At 48.7% G+C, this 15,698-nt stretch overlaps 1 protein-coding gene across 1 annotated transcript; it reads right to left on the minus strand.

Moving 5' to 3' along the window:
- Positions 1 to 13,598: 13,598 nt before the first annotated feature.
- Positions 13,599 to 14,531, minus strand: LOC306815171 (olfactory receptor 14J1-like; the record flags this gene model as incomplete). The annotated part of the gene is made up of 1 exon (XM_079331801.1): positions 13,599 to 14,531. One exon carries the CDS (start codon positions 14,529 to 14,531, stop codon positions 13,599 to 13,601), a length of 933 nt encoding a protein of 310 aa, XP_079187927.1.
- Between the last annotated feature and the right edge of the window lie 1,167 nt (positions 14,532 to 15,698).

Genomic DNA, 15,698 nt, shown 5'->3' on the forward strand with positions numbered 1-15,698 from the left:
CACGAGGACCCAGAGTGTCACAATTGTGATGAAAACCTTTTGTTCGCCTGATAGACCTTGAGAGGATATTGCAAGGACTTGGAGGCTGGGATATAATTTTGCTGTTTTGCTTTACTTGCAAGGATGTTGTTAATTATTTTGCTTTGCTTGTCTGAAAGTGTTGCCCAATTCGAAGAAAACACAAACAACCGAAGTCGTTTATGCGGTGCTTTATTGAGGGCCCAGGAGCCTGTGGACTAGCGTCCAGAGACAGAGCCCCATCTTACAGAAAATTCACAGGGTTTTTATATGTTTCTTTACATGACTTCTTCATCGTAACAAATTCTTACTTCATTCTCAATACCTGGTACCATAATCTCTCTGACATTAAGTTTCTGCCAAAAGGTACATTCCTTAGATAAATGGATACACTCTTTAAGATAAGTGATTATTTTTTAACTACACTGCTTACATTACAAAATTTGCTATAAAGTTCATCTGCAGGTTACATGCGGCCTACTAAACCTTAGCATAACTACTACTAATGTCAACTAATGTCAATTACTAAGGTTCACTACTATTTTAATACAGTTTATTGCATCAAAAATGGCAACAAAAGACCTTGAGAGTGAGCCAAGATGTCTCTAATTGTTTTGCTTTGCTTGACAAGATGTTGATAGTTATTTTCACTTTGCTTGCGTTAATCATCTATTGCCTTAAGTGTTAGTAAGGGTAAGTAAAACAAGGGTGAGGAAGACTACTCACCTTCATCCCTCAACCACCAGAAGGCAGAAGAAGACCCCCGAGCAACTGAAGGAGCATGCGCAGAACTACTAGGGGAGGGGGGAGGCATGAAACCCGAGGATGATGCGTAGAACTACTAGAGGAGGGGGAGCGAGTGGAGAGGGGGGGCCATGGCAGTTTCAGAGCAGGAGCTCCTCTATCGCCCGGCGCTGTTGATTTTGCTTTTGCCTTCTGTAACTAATAAATCTTTTTAATTTTGATTCGATCCTTTATGGCCCATTACGTTCATTTATAACAACAATGGACTCCTTGCTTCCATGTAGCCCCACAGTGTCACAGTGGGCCTTTGGCTCTGTGGTGCCATGTCGTACACAGTGTCACTATGGTGGTCTCAGTTCCATGCGGCCCCACAGTGTCACAATGGCTTCTTGCTTCCCCAGGGCCCTGCAGTGTCACAATCAGCACAGAATCACCCAGGCTAAAAAAGATGTTTAAGAGCATCAAGTCCTTCACGTGACCTAATACCAACTTGTCACTCAGACCATGGCACTCTGTGCCACATCCAGTCTATCCTGAAACACTTCCAGGGACAATGACTTACCCACCTCCCTGAGTAGCTCATTCCAATGCCCAATCACCCTTTTATTCAAGAATATTTCTTAATGTCCACCCTAAAACTCCCCTGGTGCATTTATGACTGTGTGGTTTTGTCCTTTCATTTTTCCCTCACAGAGGATCCCAAACCCCACTGGCAGCATCCTCCTGTCAGAGAGTTGTAGTGAGTTATGAGGTTGCACCTGAGCCTCCTCTCCAGGATAACCTTCCCCAGCTCCCTCAGCTGCTCCTTACAGGACTTGTGTTCCAGATCCTTCACCAGCTTTGTTGCACTTCTCTGCACATGCTCCAGCCCCTCGTTACCTTTCCTAAATTGGGGACACAAAACTGGACACAGCTCTCAAGGTGCTGCCCAACCAGTGCCGAGTACGGGGGAGCAATCAGTGCCCTGGTCCTGCTGGCCACACCATTCCTGATCCATTGGAGTTCCACACATTAGATGAGGGAATTATTAGGGAGGGTGTGGAGACAAAGTGTTATTGATTGTCAGCTGTGAAGGGTCTTGATTTTCATATTTATTCAGACTGCATTAGAAAGTGCAGGGGGTCAATATGAATTGGGCATTGCTGGTAGCAATCTATAAATATGAAAAGAAAACAGGACAAAACATTTCTCTCCACAATGCTTTGGTTATAATATACAGTATATTCACTTTGAATACACTTCTGAAATCTGTCTAATTAACCACAGAAGAATTGAAAACTTAAATTATTCCCGGGGGCATTTCTTGTTTGGGTGTTTTGAATAAATGTTTATGAGCCTTTGTCACTGAATTCCCAAACTGAAAAGATCCAGAAAGAAGAGTTCAATTTGAAGTTTGCAATGTATTAAGCCTTGATTAAATATTCCACTGTATCCACTAGAATTTTTTACTCATTTACTGCTGTGAGATAGGATTAGGAGGAAGGCAAACCAGGCTCCAACTTTAAATGGTACAAAGAAAATACGAGAAAAAACCACCTCCGAATAGAATTTTCAGAACATTACTCTTCTCTCCACAACTTTTCTTTCACACTGATAATGTACATAAACAGTCACTTTACCATCTCTAAAAACAGCTATTCAATAATTTACTTGGGCGAGGAGAATTGGTCTTCAATCTATGGAGATTTCTCCACAAGAAAACAGTTTTCTCCTGGCCTCTATGTCACAGTGAATCAGCCATTCAGGAGAATGTAAATTGGATCACTGTGTAGAAATCCCTTCCTTGATTTACAGTTATCCCAAATATAATTTTGAGGACCATATCAATTTATGGGGCACACACTTTAAAGATTATAGTAGTTCAAACAAAGTCTCTCTTCATCTTTGAAAACACAGTTCTTGCTTCATCTCTTCCCTTGAGGACAGAAGGGATCTTCATCTCTGTCCTCTCTATTCAAATTTCTCATGGGATCACAGCCATTTCAACATCTGCTTTCTTTTAGCAAAAATGCTTCTGCTCATGTCTACAGTTAAAACATTTCATCCTCCCCATAATGCATTTTCTGTGAGTTATAGGGAAACAAGAGTCTCTTCTCCATAGCTTAAAAAAGGGGAAATTTCAGTCCACAACTCAACTTCTTCTGTCATCTGAGATCTGACTCTTCCTTTTTTTAGACCTTGGTGTTTTCATGCTGTTTCTGTGCCTATCTTCATCTTGGTCCTGTTCTTTCAATCAGGAGAGAGAACAAAGTGTCTGCAAGTCACATTCTGGGCAGTGAAAGAGTTTATCTTTTGCCCAGGCCTGCAGATGGTCAAGTGATCTCTCCTGGGCTGCAGCCCAGGGTTATTTTACAATGGAAATGTTTTTGGGAGATGTGCTGGGGGCCTGAGCCAGGAGAGCAGGAGCCCAGGCCAGAAGGGAACGTGCTGCTCTGGAAGGGGGCAGGATCTCAAAATCCAGGCTACAACTCAGAGGCTGCACTCGTGGGCTGATGTCTGCCCATCCACCTTGCCTGATGATTTCTGGAAAAACTCATCAGGGGCAGCATTCCAGCTACACCACAAGCTGGTCTAGCCACTCTGGGGGGAGGGGGAAGGAGGCAGGACCTCAGCAGCTAATGGCCCTGTCTAGAAATCCCTCCCCCCCCCTCCCCCCCGAGAAGTTACTCAAAATTTGGAAGAAGACATAAACAGAAGAAGACACAGAGAGAAAGACAAATAAAATACAGAGAAGCACACACACAGGTACCAACTCCTAGATTCCAGCAGTGTTCAGATGGCATTCACATTCCAAGAGGAGGTATAGTCAAGATGTATGCTTGCCTTGTGGTCAGTCTTAAATTCTCCTTGGTCATCCTGGGAACTTCCTCCAGCTTGGACTTGCAATCATTTGGCCACTCAGGAGCTGAGCTGGGGCTCCAGGGATCATTGTGGAACGTTGCCTTTGGTGTGCCAGGGACTGGCAGACACTGCTGGGCTGGGATAGAGGCTCTGGGGGCATTTGGGTTACAGGGCAGTGCAGTGCTGGGGTTACAGAGTAGGGCAAGGCTGCACCTGCCTTTTCCTCCCCCACACATGAAATATTTTGAGCCAACAATCTCCTCCAGTTTGTCAGAAAAGGCAACGTAGGAGGTGGAATCCAATTGTGGCCTTGGGTGCCTGGTGAAGACGGACAGTTCTTTTCCATAGGATGGAATGTAGGGAGCCCCAGTGTTTCAGTAGCAGATGAGATGATGACCTCAACATGCCAAAGTCACCTAGATCAATCAGGTGGCTCCTGGGAGACCAAACCAGCCAGACCTGTTCTGCGTATTTTGGTTTCATTGGTCATCAGTGTCAGAATGTTCTGCTTGGTTCAATCAGACCCCTCTGTGTCACAGGGGCCTCTTGGTTCCATGTGGCCCTGAAGGCTCAAAATGGTCTCCTTTGCTCCATGGTGCCCCACAGTGTCATGGTGGCCCCTTGGTTCCATGATGCCCTAAAGTGTCACAATGGTCTCCATGATTCCATGAGGCCCATTGTGTCGCAATGGCCCCTTGCTTTGATTTGGCCTCACAGTGCCACAAGGATCCCAAGATTCCATGGATTCTACAGCATTAGTATGGTCCCCTTGGTTCCATGAGGTCCAGCAATGCAACAGTGGTTTCCATGATTACATGAAGCTTCATAGTGTCACAATTTCACTTTGGTTCCATTAGGCCATACAGGGTCACAGCACTCCCTGCACAGCCTGAGGCACCCCATCACCCAGCCCAGGCCATTGTCATGGTTCCAGTCACTCCCAGTATGATCCCAGTGACTGTCTCTCTCTGTATATCCCTGTTCTCCCCAGCATATTCCAAATCACTGCCACTTCCTCCTGGTCTCTTCCAGCATGATCCTAGTTGCCCACAAACATTTTGAGTTACCCTCAGTGCAGTGCCAGTTGCTCCCAGTACATCCCAGTTGCCCCCAGCATTATTAAAACTGCCCTCAGTGTGCTCCTTTTCACTCCCAGTATGATCATAATCACCCTCAGTGTCATCCCACTTCTACCCAGTATGATCCCAGTTGCATTCCGTCACTCCCAGTATGATCTCAGTGGCTTCAGTAGACAGTCACTCCCAGCTACTTCCAGTTTCCCCAAGCATGATCCCAGTTGTACCCAGTGTTGTCTCCTCCAGAATCATTGTAGACACTCCCAGTATATCCCAGCTGCCCCCAGCATGCTCATTCCCAGCCACCCCAGAGTCCCCAGTATGGTTCCAGTTGCCCCTAAGATGATCTCACTAATTCCCAGTGTATCCCAATTTCCTCCAGCACAAACCCATCATTCCCAATTCCTCCCAGTCACTCCTAGTAGCCCTTAGTGCGGTCCCAGTCACTCCCAGTATTTCAATGTTTGTACACCAAGTGGTGTTACCAGCCCTGCTCTGTGGGGATGTAGGACCTTGCCCTGAGCCCAAGCAATGTCCCACCTGCAGGATCTGCTCCCCCCCCTTCCTCCTGCAGCCCCATCCTCTGGTGACAGATCAGATTGGAGCTCTGGTTGAAGCTCATTCCACATTCCTCACACTCATAGGGCCTCTCCCCGGTGTGGATGCTCTGGTGCCTGACGAGGGTGGAGTTTTGCTTGAAGCCCTTCCCTCAGTTGGGGCAGCGGAAGGGCCGCTCCTCTGTGTGAATCCGCTGGTGCAGGAGGAGATGAGAGCTGGTGTGAAAACTCTTCCCACACTCGGGACACTTTTAGGGCCTTAAAAGTAACAACAGTTAAAACAACAACTTAGCAAAAGAACAACACTTAGCAGCATTTAACTTAGCCTATACCTCGTGACTTAACTCAGATATCCAAGGCATTCAAAGCCCTCAGAGAGCAGCATTTCTGTCACATTTGCCAGCGCACAGGCACTTGTGTGTGCACACTGAGAGTCAGTGCCATGGGGCTGTGAGGAATTCCCCTGGAGGGCAGGGAAATGTTCATTCCAGATACTTTGGCATCTCCTCGGTGGGTGAAGGGCTGAGACTCTAGGAGTGGGGGATCGGCCCAGGCTCCATCACTGTTCTGGGATGCCCCAAGTGCAGCACATGGGAGAGTTCCCGGCTCAGAGAGGCGCCGCTCAGAGGGAGGTGTAGCCCAGGAGAGCTCCAAGGGGCTCCTTGTGGAGCTCTGTTTGTAGGGCCCCAAGAGAGGGGCTTCAGTCACAGCAATGTTTCATCCTGGCCATACTTGGCATCCACAGCTTTCTTTGGAAGGGTAAGAACAGGGGTGTTGTGCCACTGAGGGAATAAAAACAGTTCCAGGGCTGCTCCTAAAGGAATCAGGAACTTGTTGGGCAGCAGCAGTGCCTGGGAGCAGACAGGGTTTGTGCTGAGCTCCAGAGGAGCTGAGTCCACGGCTTGTGGGCCAAGGCCGAGGCCCAAGGAGCATTTCTCAGCTCGCAGGGTGACCTGAGAAGGGGAGGGGGGAGTGCACCAGCACAGGGTCCATGGAACCAAGGGACCATTTTGGCACTTTGAGACCTCATGGAATCATGAAGACCACTGTGACACTGCTGGGCCTAATGGAACCAGGTGGACTGTGCTGACTCTGTTTGGCTCTATGGAAGGTTGGGATCATTGTGACACTGTGAGGTCACATCAAACCAAGGGGCCATGGTGACACAACAGGGCCTCATAGAACCCTGGAGACCATTGTGACATTTTGGGTCATCATGGAACCAAGGGGGCACTGTGACAGTGCAAGACTCCATGGAGCCAAAGGTCCATTGTGACATTGCAACATCTCATGGAACCACATAGATGCCATACAGACACTTCACAGCCTCCTGGAACCAAGGGGCCATTATGACACTGAGTGGGACCATGGAGCAAAGGAGACCATAGTGAGCCTTCAGGGCCTCATGGAACCAAGAGGCCCCTGTGACACAGAGGGGTCTGATTGAACCAAACAGAACATTCTGACATTGGTGACCCATGGAATCAAGGGAACACAGAACAGGTCTGGCTGGTTTTGTCTCCAGGGGGCTGCCTGATTTATCCAGCTGACCTTGGCATGTTGAGGGTCATCATCTCATCTGCTACTGAAACACTAGGGCTCCCTACATTCCATCCTATGGAAAAGAACTGTGCTTCTTGGCCAGGTACCCACGGCCACAATTTGGATTCCACCTCCTACGTGTCCTGTTGTGACAGACTGGAGGAGATTGCTGGCTTGAAATATTTCATGTGTGGGGGAGGAAGGGGCAGGTGCAGCCTTGCCCTACTCTGTAATCCCAGCTCTGCACTGCCCTGTAACCCCAATGCTCCCAGAGCCTCTATCCCAGCCCAGCAGTGTCTGCCAGTCCCTGGCACACCAAAGGCAATGCTCCACACAGAACCGTGGAGCCCCAGCTCAGCTCCTGAGTGACCAAATGATTGTAAGCCCAAGCTGCGGGAAGGGCCCAGGATGACCAATGTGTATTTAAGACTGACCACAAGGCAAGCATACATCTTGACTATACATTCTCTTGGAATTTTTATCTGAACACCACTGGAATCCAGGGGTTGGTAGAAGTGTATGTGCATGTCTGTATACTGTTTTCTTTCTATCTGTGACTGTCCCATTCTAAGGGTTATCCTTTGCCATGAGATCACCCCAGAGGGACATGTAGTGGTTCAAACCCTGGTTCTCTCTAAAGCAGCTGAAGAGAGATTGCCAGAGACTTTATTATCTTTTTCCAAGGATTGTTTATTATATCTTATCTCAGGGACCTTTTACTTGGCCAGCAGAGGTCTGCTCAGCCTGCCATCCATGGTGGAATCTGCCTGGTAAAGGCAGGGCTTATATAGTTTGTACTACGTATAACATGTTTACAAAATTTTCCCAATAGAGTACAATTTTACTAAAGGGTCCAGCCCTGACCACATCCAATCTAAAAGTGCCAACGTGTCACCCAGCATGGATGACATGGAGAAGAAGGAGGAAAAGGTGTCCACCCCCCAAATTCTCCATCTTGACCACGTGTCCCTTATCATAAATGATCCAAAAACTTATTTATCTATGTTCTAAAAATCTAATTTATACTTTACTATTTTTATTGACATGTTTCCATTCCCTTTGTGATGACAACTTCCCCCAGGGGTTAAAATTCAGCTCCTGAAACACCAGGGTCTCACTCAGAGGTCTTTGAGACCCTCATTAAGGGGCGTTCTGAGACCCCGAAGGAGGCCAGGGGTATGCCCTGGGCTCCCACATGACTTCTGTTTCTGTTCTTTCTTTGCTCTTCCAAATTTTGAGTAACTTTGGGGAGGGGGATTGCTAGGCAGGACCCTCAACTGCTGAGATCCTGCCTCCTTCTCCCTCCCCCTAGAGTGGCCAGACCAACCCGTGGTGTGGCTGAAATGCTGCCCCTGATGAGTTTTCCCAAAAACCACTGGGAAAGGGGGATGGGCAGCCATTGGCCTATGGGTGCAGCCTCTGAGTTCTAGCCTGGCTGTCAAGATCCTGCCCCCCTTCCAGAGCATCCCCTGCCCTTCTGCCCTGGGCCCCTGCTACCCTGGCCCGGGCCCACAGAGCAGCAACGGAAAACAATTTCATTGTAAAATAACCCTGGGATGCAGCCCAGGAGAGATCACCTGACCATCTGCAGGCCTGGGCAAAATATGAACTTTCACTGCCCAGAATGTGACTTGCAGACACTTTGTTCTCTCTTCTGATTGAAAGAACAGGACCAAGATGAAGATAGGCACAGGAACAGCATGAAAACACCAAAGTCAGACAAAAGGAAGAGTCAGATCAGAGATGACAGAAGAAGTTGAGTTGTGGACTGAAATTTCCCTGTTTTTAAACTGTGGAGAAGAGACTCTTGTCTCTCTATAACTCATAGAAAATGCATTATGTGGTGGATTAAAAGCTTTATCTGTAGACATGAGCAGAGACATTTTTTCTAAAGAAAGCAGATGTTGAAATGGCTGTGATCCCATGAGAAAGAGATGAAGATCCCTGCTGTCCCCCAGGGAAGAGAAGAAGAAAAAACTCTGTTTTCAAAGATAAGAGAGCCTTTGTTTCAACTGTTATAATCTTTAAAGTGCACCCCATAAGTTGATCTGGTCCTCAAATATAATTATGGGAGAACTGTAAGTCGAGGAAGGGATTTCTACACAGTGATCAGATTTACATTCTCCTAAATAGCTTATTCACTGTGACATAGAGGCCAGGAAAAAAAACAAAAAAACAACTCTTTTGTCATCTTCCTCCTAATCCCATCTCACAGCAAGAAATGAGTAAATAATTTTACTGGGTGCATTGCTAATTTGGCTAGCACTAAATTTACAATTAACGTAAAATTTAACTCTTCTTTCTTGAGTTCTTCATTTCAGGAATTCAGTGAGAAAAACTCAAAAGTGTTTGTTCAAAACATCCAAACAAGAAAAGCCCTTGAGAATAAGTTAAGTTTGCAATTCTTCTGTGGTTAATGAGACAGATTTCAGAAGTGTATTCAAAATAATTATGCTACATATTGTTCCAGTCTGAGGTTCTTCCTTTGCCCCCAGATCACCCCAGAGAGACATGAAGTGGTTCAAACCCTGGTTCTCTCTAAAGCAGCTGAAGAGAGATTGCCAGAGACGGTTTTCTCTTTTTCCAAGGATTGTTTATTATATCTTATCTCAGGGACTTTTTGCTTGGCCAGCAGCAGTCTTCTCTGCCTGGCATCCCAGGTGGAATCTGCCTGGTGAAGGCAGGGCTTATCTTATATAGTTTGTACTACGTATTACATGTTTACAAAGTTTTACCAATACAGTACAATTTTATTAAATGGTCCAGCCGTGACCCCATCCAATCTAAAAGTGCCAACGTGTCACCCAATATGGATGACAGGGAGAAGAAGGAGGAAAAGGTGTCCACTGCCCAAATTCTCCATCTTGACCACGTGTCCCTTATCATAAACATTTCAAAAAACCTATTTATCTATGTTCTAACAGTCTAATTTGCACTTTGCTAATTTTGGTAGCTTGCTTTCACTCCCTCTATGTTGGTAATTTTCCCCAGGGGTTAGAATTCAGCTCCTGAGACACCAGGGTCTCACTCAGAGGTCTTTGAGACCCGCACCAGGGGGGTTTTGAGACCCTCCAAGGAGGTCAGGGTTATCCTCTGGGCTCTCACACATGCTATATATTATATACTATATACTACATACTATATACTTTATACGACATACGATATACTATATACTACATACTACATATTATATACTATATACTATATACTATATACTATATACTATATACTAAATACTATATACTATATATTATATACTATATATTATATACTATATTGAAAAAAATGCAGACAGAATTGTTTCGTCCTGTTAAGTTTTCTTTTCATATTTATAAGTTGATACCAGCAATGTCCAATTGATATTGAACCCATGAACCTACTAATGCAGTCTGAATAGAGATTAAAGTCAAGATCATGCATGGCTTACAATCAGCAACACTTTATCCCCACCCCTCCCCACCATTTCCCTCATCCAACTCCTGGGACTCCAATGGATCAGGAATGCTGTGGCCAGCAGGACCAGGGCAAGGATTCTTTCCCTGTGCTCAGCACTGGTTGGGCAGCACCTCAAGTGCTGTGTCCAGTTCTGGGCCCCCCAATTTAGGAATGATATGGAGGGGCTGGAGTGTGTCCAGAGAAGGGTAACAAGGCTGGTGAGGTGTCTGGAACACAAGTCTTGTGAGGAGCAGCTGAGGGAGCTGGGGATGTTTATCCTGGCAAAAAGGAGGCTCAGCTAAGACCTCATCATTCTCTACAACTCCCTGGCAAAAGAGTGCAGCCAGGTGGGCATAAGGTTCTTTCTCCACAGGACAAGAGGACATGGTGTTTAGCTACACCACAGGACATTTAGGTTTGACATTAGGAAATATTCTTCACAAAGAGAATGGTTGGGCATTGAAATGTGCTGCCTAAGGAGGTGGGTGAGTCACTGTCCCTGGAAATCTGTCAGGAAAGATTGGATGTGGCACGGAGTGCCATGGTCTAGGTGATAAGGTGGTGTTGGGTGACAGGTTAGACTTGATGCGTTCAGAGATCTCTCCCATCCTCGGTGTTTCTGTGACACTGCAGGGCCCTGGGGAAGCAAGAAGCCATTGTGACACTGTGGGGCCTCATGGAACTGAGACCACCATAGTGACACTGTGTACGACATGGCACCACAGAGCCAAGAGGCCACTGTGACACTGTGGGGCTACATGGAAGCAAGGAGTCCATTGTGACACTCTGGGTCCTGGTGGAACCGTAGAGGCCACTGTGACACTGCAGGGCCTTGTGGGACCATGCAGAGCATTGTGACAGAGCAGGACCTCATGCAATGATGTTGCCACTGTGACACTGCAGACCCCATGGAACCAAGGGGCCAGTGCTGCTCCTCATGGACACATGGAATGAAGGAAACATGTTTGACACCGAGGTGTCCCTTGGAACGAAAAGGCCATTGTGACACTGTGGAACCAAGGAGAGCATTGCTGTACTGTGAGACCTCATGGACCCAAGGATCCACTGTGACACTGCAGGATCCAATGGACTATGTGACACCAAGAGCTCTCATGAAACCAAAGGGACATTGTCACACTGGGAGGCCTCATGGAATCGTGGACACCATCCTGAAACTCTAGGGTCCCATGGATCCCAGGTGACACCAAGTTGGCAGGGACTCCAAGCTCCCTGGAGACCTGACAGGCTTGATCCAGGGTCCAAATCTCAGAAGGTGAGGTTTAACAGTACCAAGTTCTGGGTCCTGCACTTTGGAAACAACAACACCTGCAGTGGTCTAGGTTGGAGATAGAGTGGCTGGAGAGCAGCCAGGCAGAAAGGGACCTGGGGCACTGATGGACAGGAGGCTGCACATGAGCCAGCAGTATGCCCAGGTGGCCAAGAAAGCCAATGGCTCCTGGCCTGGATCAGGAATGGTGTGGCCAGCAGGAACAGGGCAGTGATTCTTGCCCCACTTCGCTCAGCACTGGTGAAGCCGCACCTGGAGTGCTGTGTCCAGTTCTGGGCCAGCCAATTTAGAGGGACATGGAGAGGCTAAAGCCTGTCCAGAGAAGGGCAACAAGGCTAGTGCGAGGTCTGGAACACAAGTTCTGTGAGGAATGGCTGAAAGAGCTGGGGTTGTTTATCCTGGAGAAGAAGAGGCTCAGGGAGACATGGTGGTGTCAGGGCAGAGGTTGGACTTGATGATCTCCAAGGTCTTTTCCAGCCTGGCTGTTTCTGTGATTCTCTGAAACCACCCCTAGAGCAGTTGCAGGATGAACCCTGGGCCTCGTCTTCAGAAGGTCCAGAAGCCCAGGTCCCTCAGCTACTCCACACAGACCCCAAAGCCTATCCTGTCAGTCCTGCAGAGCCTCTCCAACCCCTTCTCACTGCCCAGGACAGGGAGCCCCACACCCATACACATCACCCCAGATGTGCCCCCTGGCCTGTGGTTCCTCTGGCAAGGGAGCAACACAAGTCATGCAGGACCCTGCAGACAATTCCTGAAGCACTTCTAGGATGATCCTGCTGTACAAGGGGCATTCACATGGTGTCAACTAAGGAACTGAAATCGGGAGTGGGACCAGAGAGGAGAGAGCAAAGAGGGATAGGCTGTTTGTAAGGGAGGGGACAGGGATTGGAAAGAGGAAGAAATCAGAATTTTGAGAGAGTAGAGAAAGCAAAGGTGAAGCAAAGGAAATGCTCAGGGGTGTTTTGGGGTGGCTGCCAAGCAGCCATGGCTGTGAGCAACAACGTCTGCAGTAGGACTGGAAACTCACAGATCATGGGAACAAATTTTCTGGCTGACTGCAGAGGCCATGACAAACCTGGGTGGTTTCCCTCCCATCCCCCAGCCCTTGCTGGCCCCAAGGGCTGATGGCATTTGTGCTCACTCAGCTCCATCTGCCCACAGTAGCACCATGGGGGTGCTGACGTTTGCTCTGTGCAATGCAAACAGGGGCTCTTGAGCCAGTGCTGCCGTGGCTGTGCCTGCAAGGATGCGGCACCTGTGTGAGCTGGGGGAGAGGCCAGAGCTGCAGATGGGGGATGTTGTTGGCAGATGCATGAGGATGCTCTGGGATGCTGCCCTGGGCTGTCCAGCACAGTGGGGATGGATCAGCCCCTGCTCTGGTGCTCCTTGCCAGGGTCTCCCCCTTGCAGGGACCTTGCAGAGCACCAGCCATGCTTTTTCCCCCCAGCCTGCCCACATCCAGCCTGGGGCTGCTCACGGGGGTTTTCTCTGCTTAGCATTGGCCTTGCCAAATGTTCTGGAGAGAGCCTGGGCAAGGAGCCTGGAGCCCCCAGGCCCTGGCCTGAGGCATCAGATCTGCCCCTGCAGTGTCCATGACCTGCTGCAGCCCTGGCACTCCCACCCCCAGGGCTGTGCTTGGCCCCGAGAGCACTCCAGCCCTGCAGCAACACGAGGGGCAAGAATGCAGCAGGGTAGTGGCATGGGAGCAGCACTGGCTGCTCCAGCAGCACCAAGTGCTGCTGCTACCGCTGGGCACAACTGCTGGGCCTGCGATGATCTGCCCCAGATCTGCACACAGACATTGCTGCTGTAGCTCCAGAGAAGGGAATAAAAGGTCTCTGGAAAAAGGACTCTGCTCTGAGATGGTTTATTCTGTTTAAAGTGGTTGAGAGCACAGCTCATCATTGACGCAATCAGTGGATCACAGTGAAGGTAAAAAAAAGCAAAATAAAATATGGTGAACGCAATGACGTTTCTTTGTGCACAATATTAAAAAAACTAAAATAAGGGATTGAAAAAAAAAACCAACCAAACCAACAAGGACAATCAATGATGACTTTCACTACAAGTGTTATGCAGAAACAGACAAGAAGTTTAATGTTTCTGAAAGCCTCCAGTAGTCAATGTCCATACTGCAGCCTTTAGGTCCTGGTTTCTCAGGCTGTAGATGAGGGGGTTCAGGGCTGGAGGAACCACTGAGTATACAACTGACAGGGCAAGATCTAGAGTTGGAGAGGAGATGGAGGGGGGCTTCAGGTGAGCAAATACAATAGTGCTGAGAAACAGGGAGACCACAGCTAGGTGAGGGAGGCAGGTGGAAAAGGCTTTGTGCTGTCCCTTCTTAGAGGGGATCCTCAGCACAGCCCTGAAGATCTGCACGTAGGAGAAAACAATGAACGCAAAACAACCAAATCCTAAACAGGAACTAACAACATTAAGCCCAAGTTCCCTGAGGTAGGATTTGGAGCAGGAGAGTTTGAGGATCTGGGGAACCTCACAGAAGAACTGGCCCAGGCCATTGCCATGGCACAGGGGCAGGGAAAATATATTGGCTGTGTGCAGCAGAGCATTGAGAAAGCCACTGGCCCAGGCAGCTGCTGCCATGTGGGCACAAGCTCTGCTGCCCAGGAGGGTCCCATAGTGCAGGGGTTTGCAGATGGACACATAGCGGTCGTAGCACATGATGGTCAGGAGAGAAAACTCCGTTGAAATGAAAAAGGTAAAGAAAAACACCTGTGCAGCACATCCAGCATAGGAGATTTTCCTGGTGTCCCAGAGAGAATTGTGCATGGCTTTGGGGACAGTGGTGCAGATGCAGCCCAGGTCAGTGAGGGCCAGGTTGAGCAGGAAGAAGAACATGGGTGTGTGCAGGTGGTGGCCACTGGCTACGGTGCTGATGATGAGGCCGTTGGCCAGGAGGGCAGTCAGGGAGATGCCCAGGAAGAGGCAGAAGTGCAGGAGCTGCAGCTGCTCTGTGTCTGCCAGTGCCAGCAGGAGGAAGTGGCTGATGGAGCTGCTGTTGGACATTTCTTCAATATGGCCATGGTGGACTGTTGAAAGAAGACATTAAAAAGCTGTAATAGATTTTCTTGGGTCAATACTGTGCAATTATATTAGGAATCCTCTTGAAACTTCTTAACCACTTCTCTTACTGTGGGGGAACTTAATGAAGAGCTTTTTTTTTTTTTTTTTAGTTCAGTTTTGTTCTGCTGAGTAGCTTTCTCATCTTCATCATTGCTCTCAATCTAAACTGTGGGGATCCCAATGGGAAAATAGAGTTTCCAGTGGTGCAGACCAGTCAGACCTGTTGGTCCTACACAGCTGCCCTGTGCTCAGTACACATCACTCTTATTCAGGGTGATCAGAATCACAACGTGCTTGAAAAACAAAGTGGAGTTTTTGAAGGCCCAGATTCAAAATCAGTCTGCCTAAACTCTTCTCTCCTTTCCTGTGTTGCTGAAAATGGAGGTATATCCAGTGCTGGCCTGTCTCTGTGCTGCCTGGAGTTGTGCCTACTGGGAGCTGTTTCTCTCTATCCAAGCCTTGTCCCTGCCAGTGCTGCCAGAGCCCAGCCCAGCCCTGGGGGCTCAGCTCTGCCCTGCACACCCCTCCCAGCACAGACCACTGCCCAGGGGCATCTCCCTGGCAGCAGGGCCTGAAGGGCAGCTCAGACAAACACAAATGCTGCAAGCCAAGGTGCTGCTGCTGATGCCTGTAGACAAAGGAGGGTGAGGAGGCACTTTGTGAGGGAGATGTGAGACAGATCTGCTGATGCCCAGTGGGACAGTGCAGGAGTCTCAGTGACACGGACACACCTGACAGCTCCTTTCCCTTCCCTTGAAGAGAAAGCTGAGAGCAGCCCTGGCCGTGCAGCACCATCTCCAGAGCTGGAGAAATCTGCCTTGTTGGGGGTGGCTGCTTTCCCCTCCAACTTCTCCCCACAGTGCATGGGGAGCTGCCAGGCAGGCTGAGAGCTGCCCCTGATAGGTGCACATGCCCTGAGCTGGCCAAGAGCCCTGAGGGCTGCAGGAGCTGCTCTGCGAGACAGCCCTGGGCAGCACTGGCTGCAGCCCCAGCTTCGGCCCAAGGAGCCATCCTGCCCTGTCTTTGTAACCGTGCCCAGGACCCAGGCTGTGAGTTGTTCTGGCTCCAGCAGATCCCTCCAGGAGCACAGGGGACATTGCCCTGCACCCA

Source organism: Erithacus rubecula, assembly GCF_903797595.1.
Source record: "Erithacus rubecula genome assembly, contig: scaffold_104_arrow_ctg1, whole genome shotgun sequence".
Lineage (NCBI taxonomy): Eukaryota > Metazoa > Chordata > Aves > Passeriformes > Muscicapidae > Erithacus > Erithacus rubecula.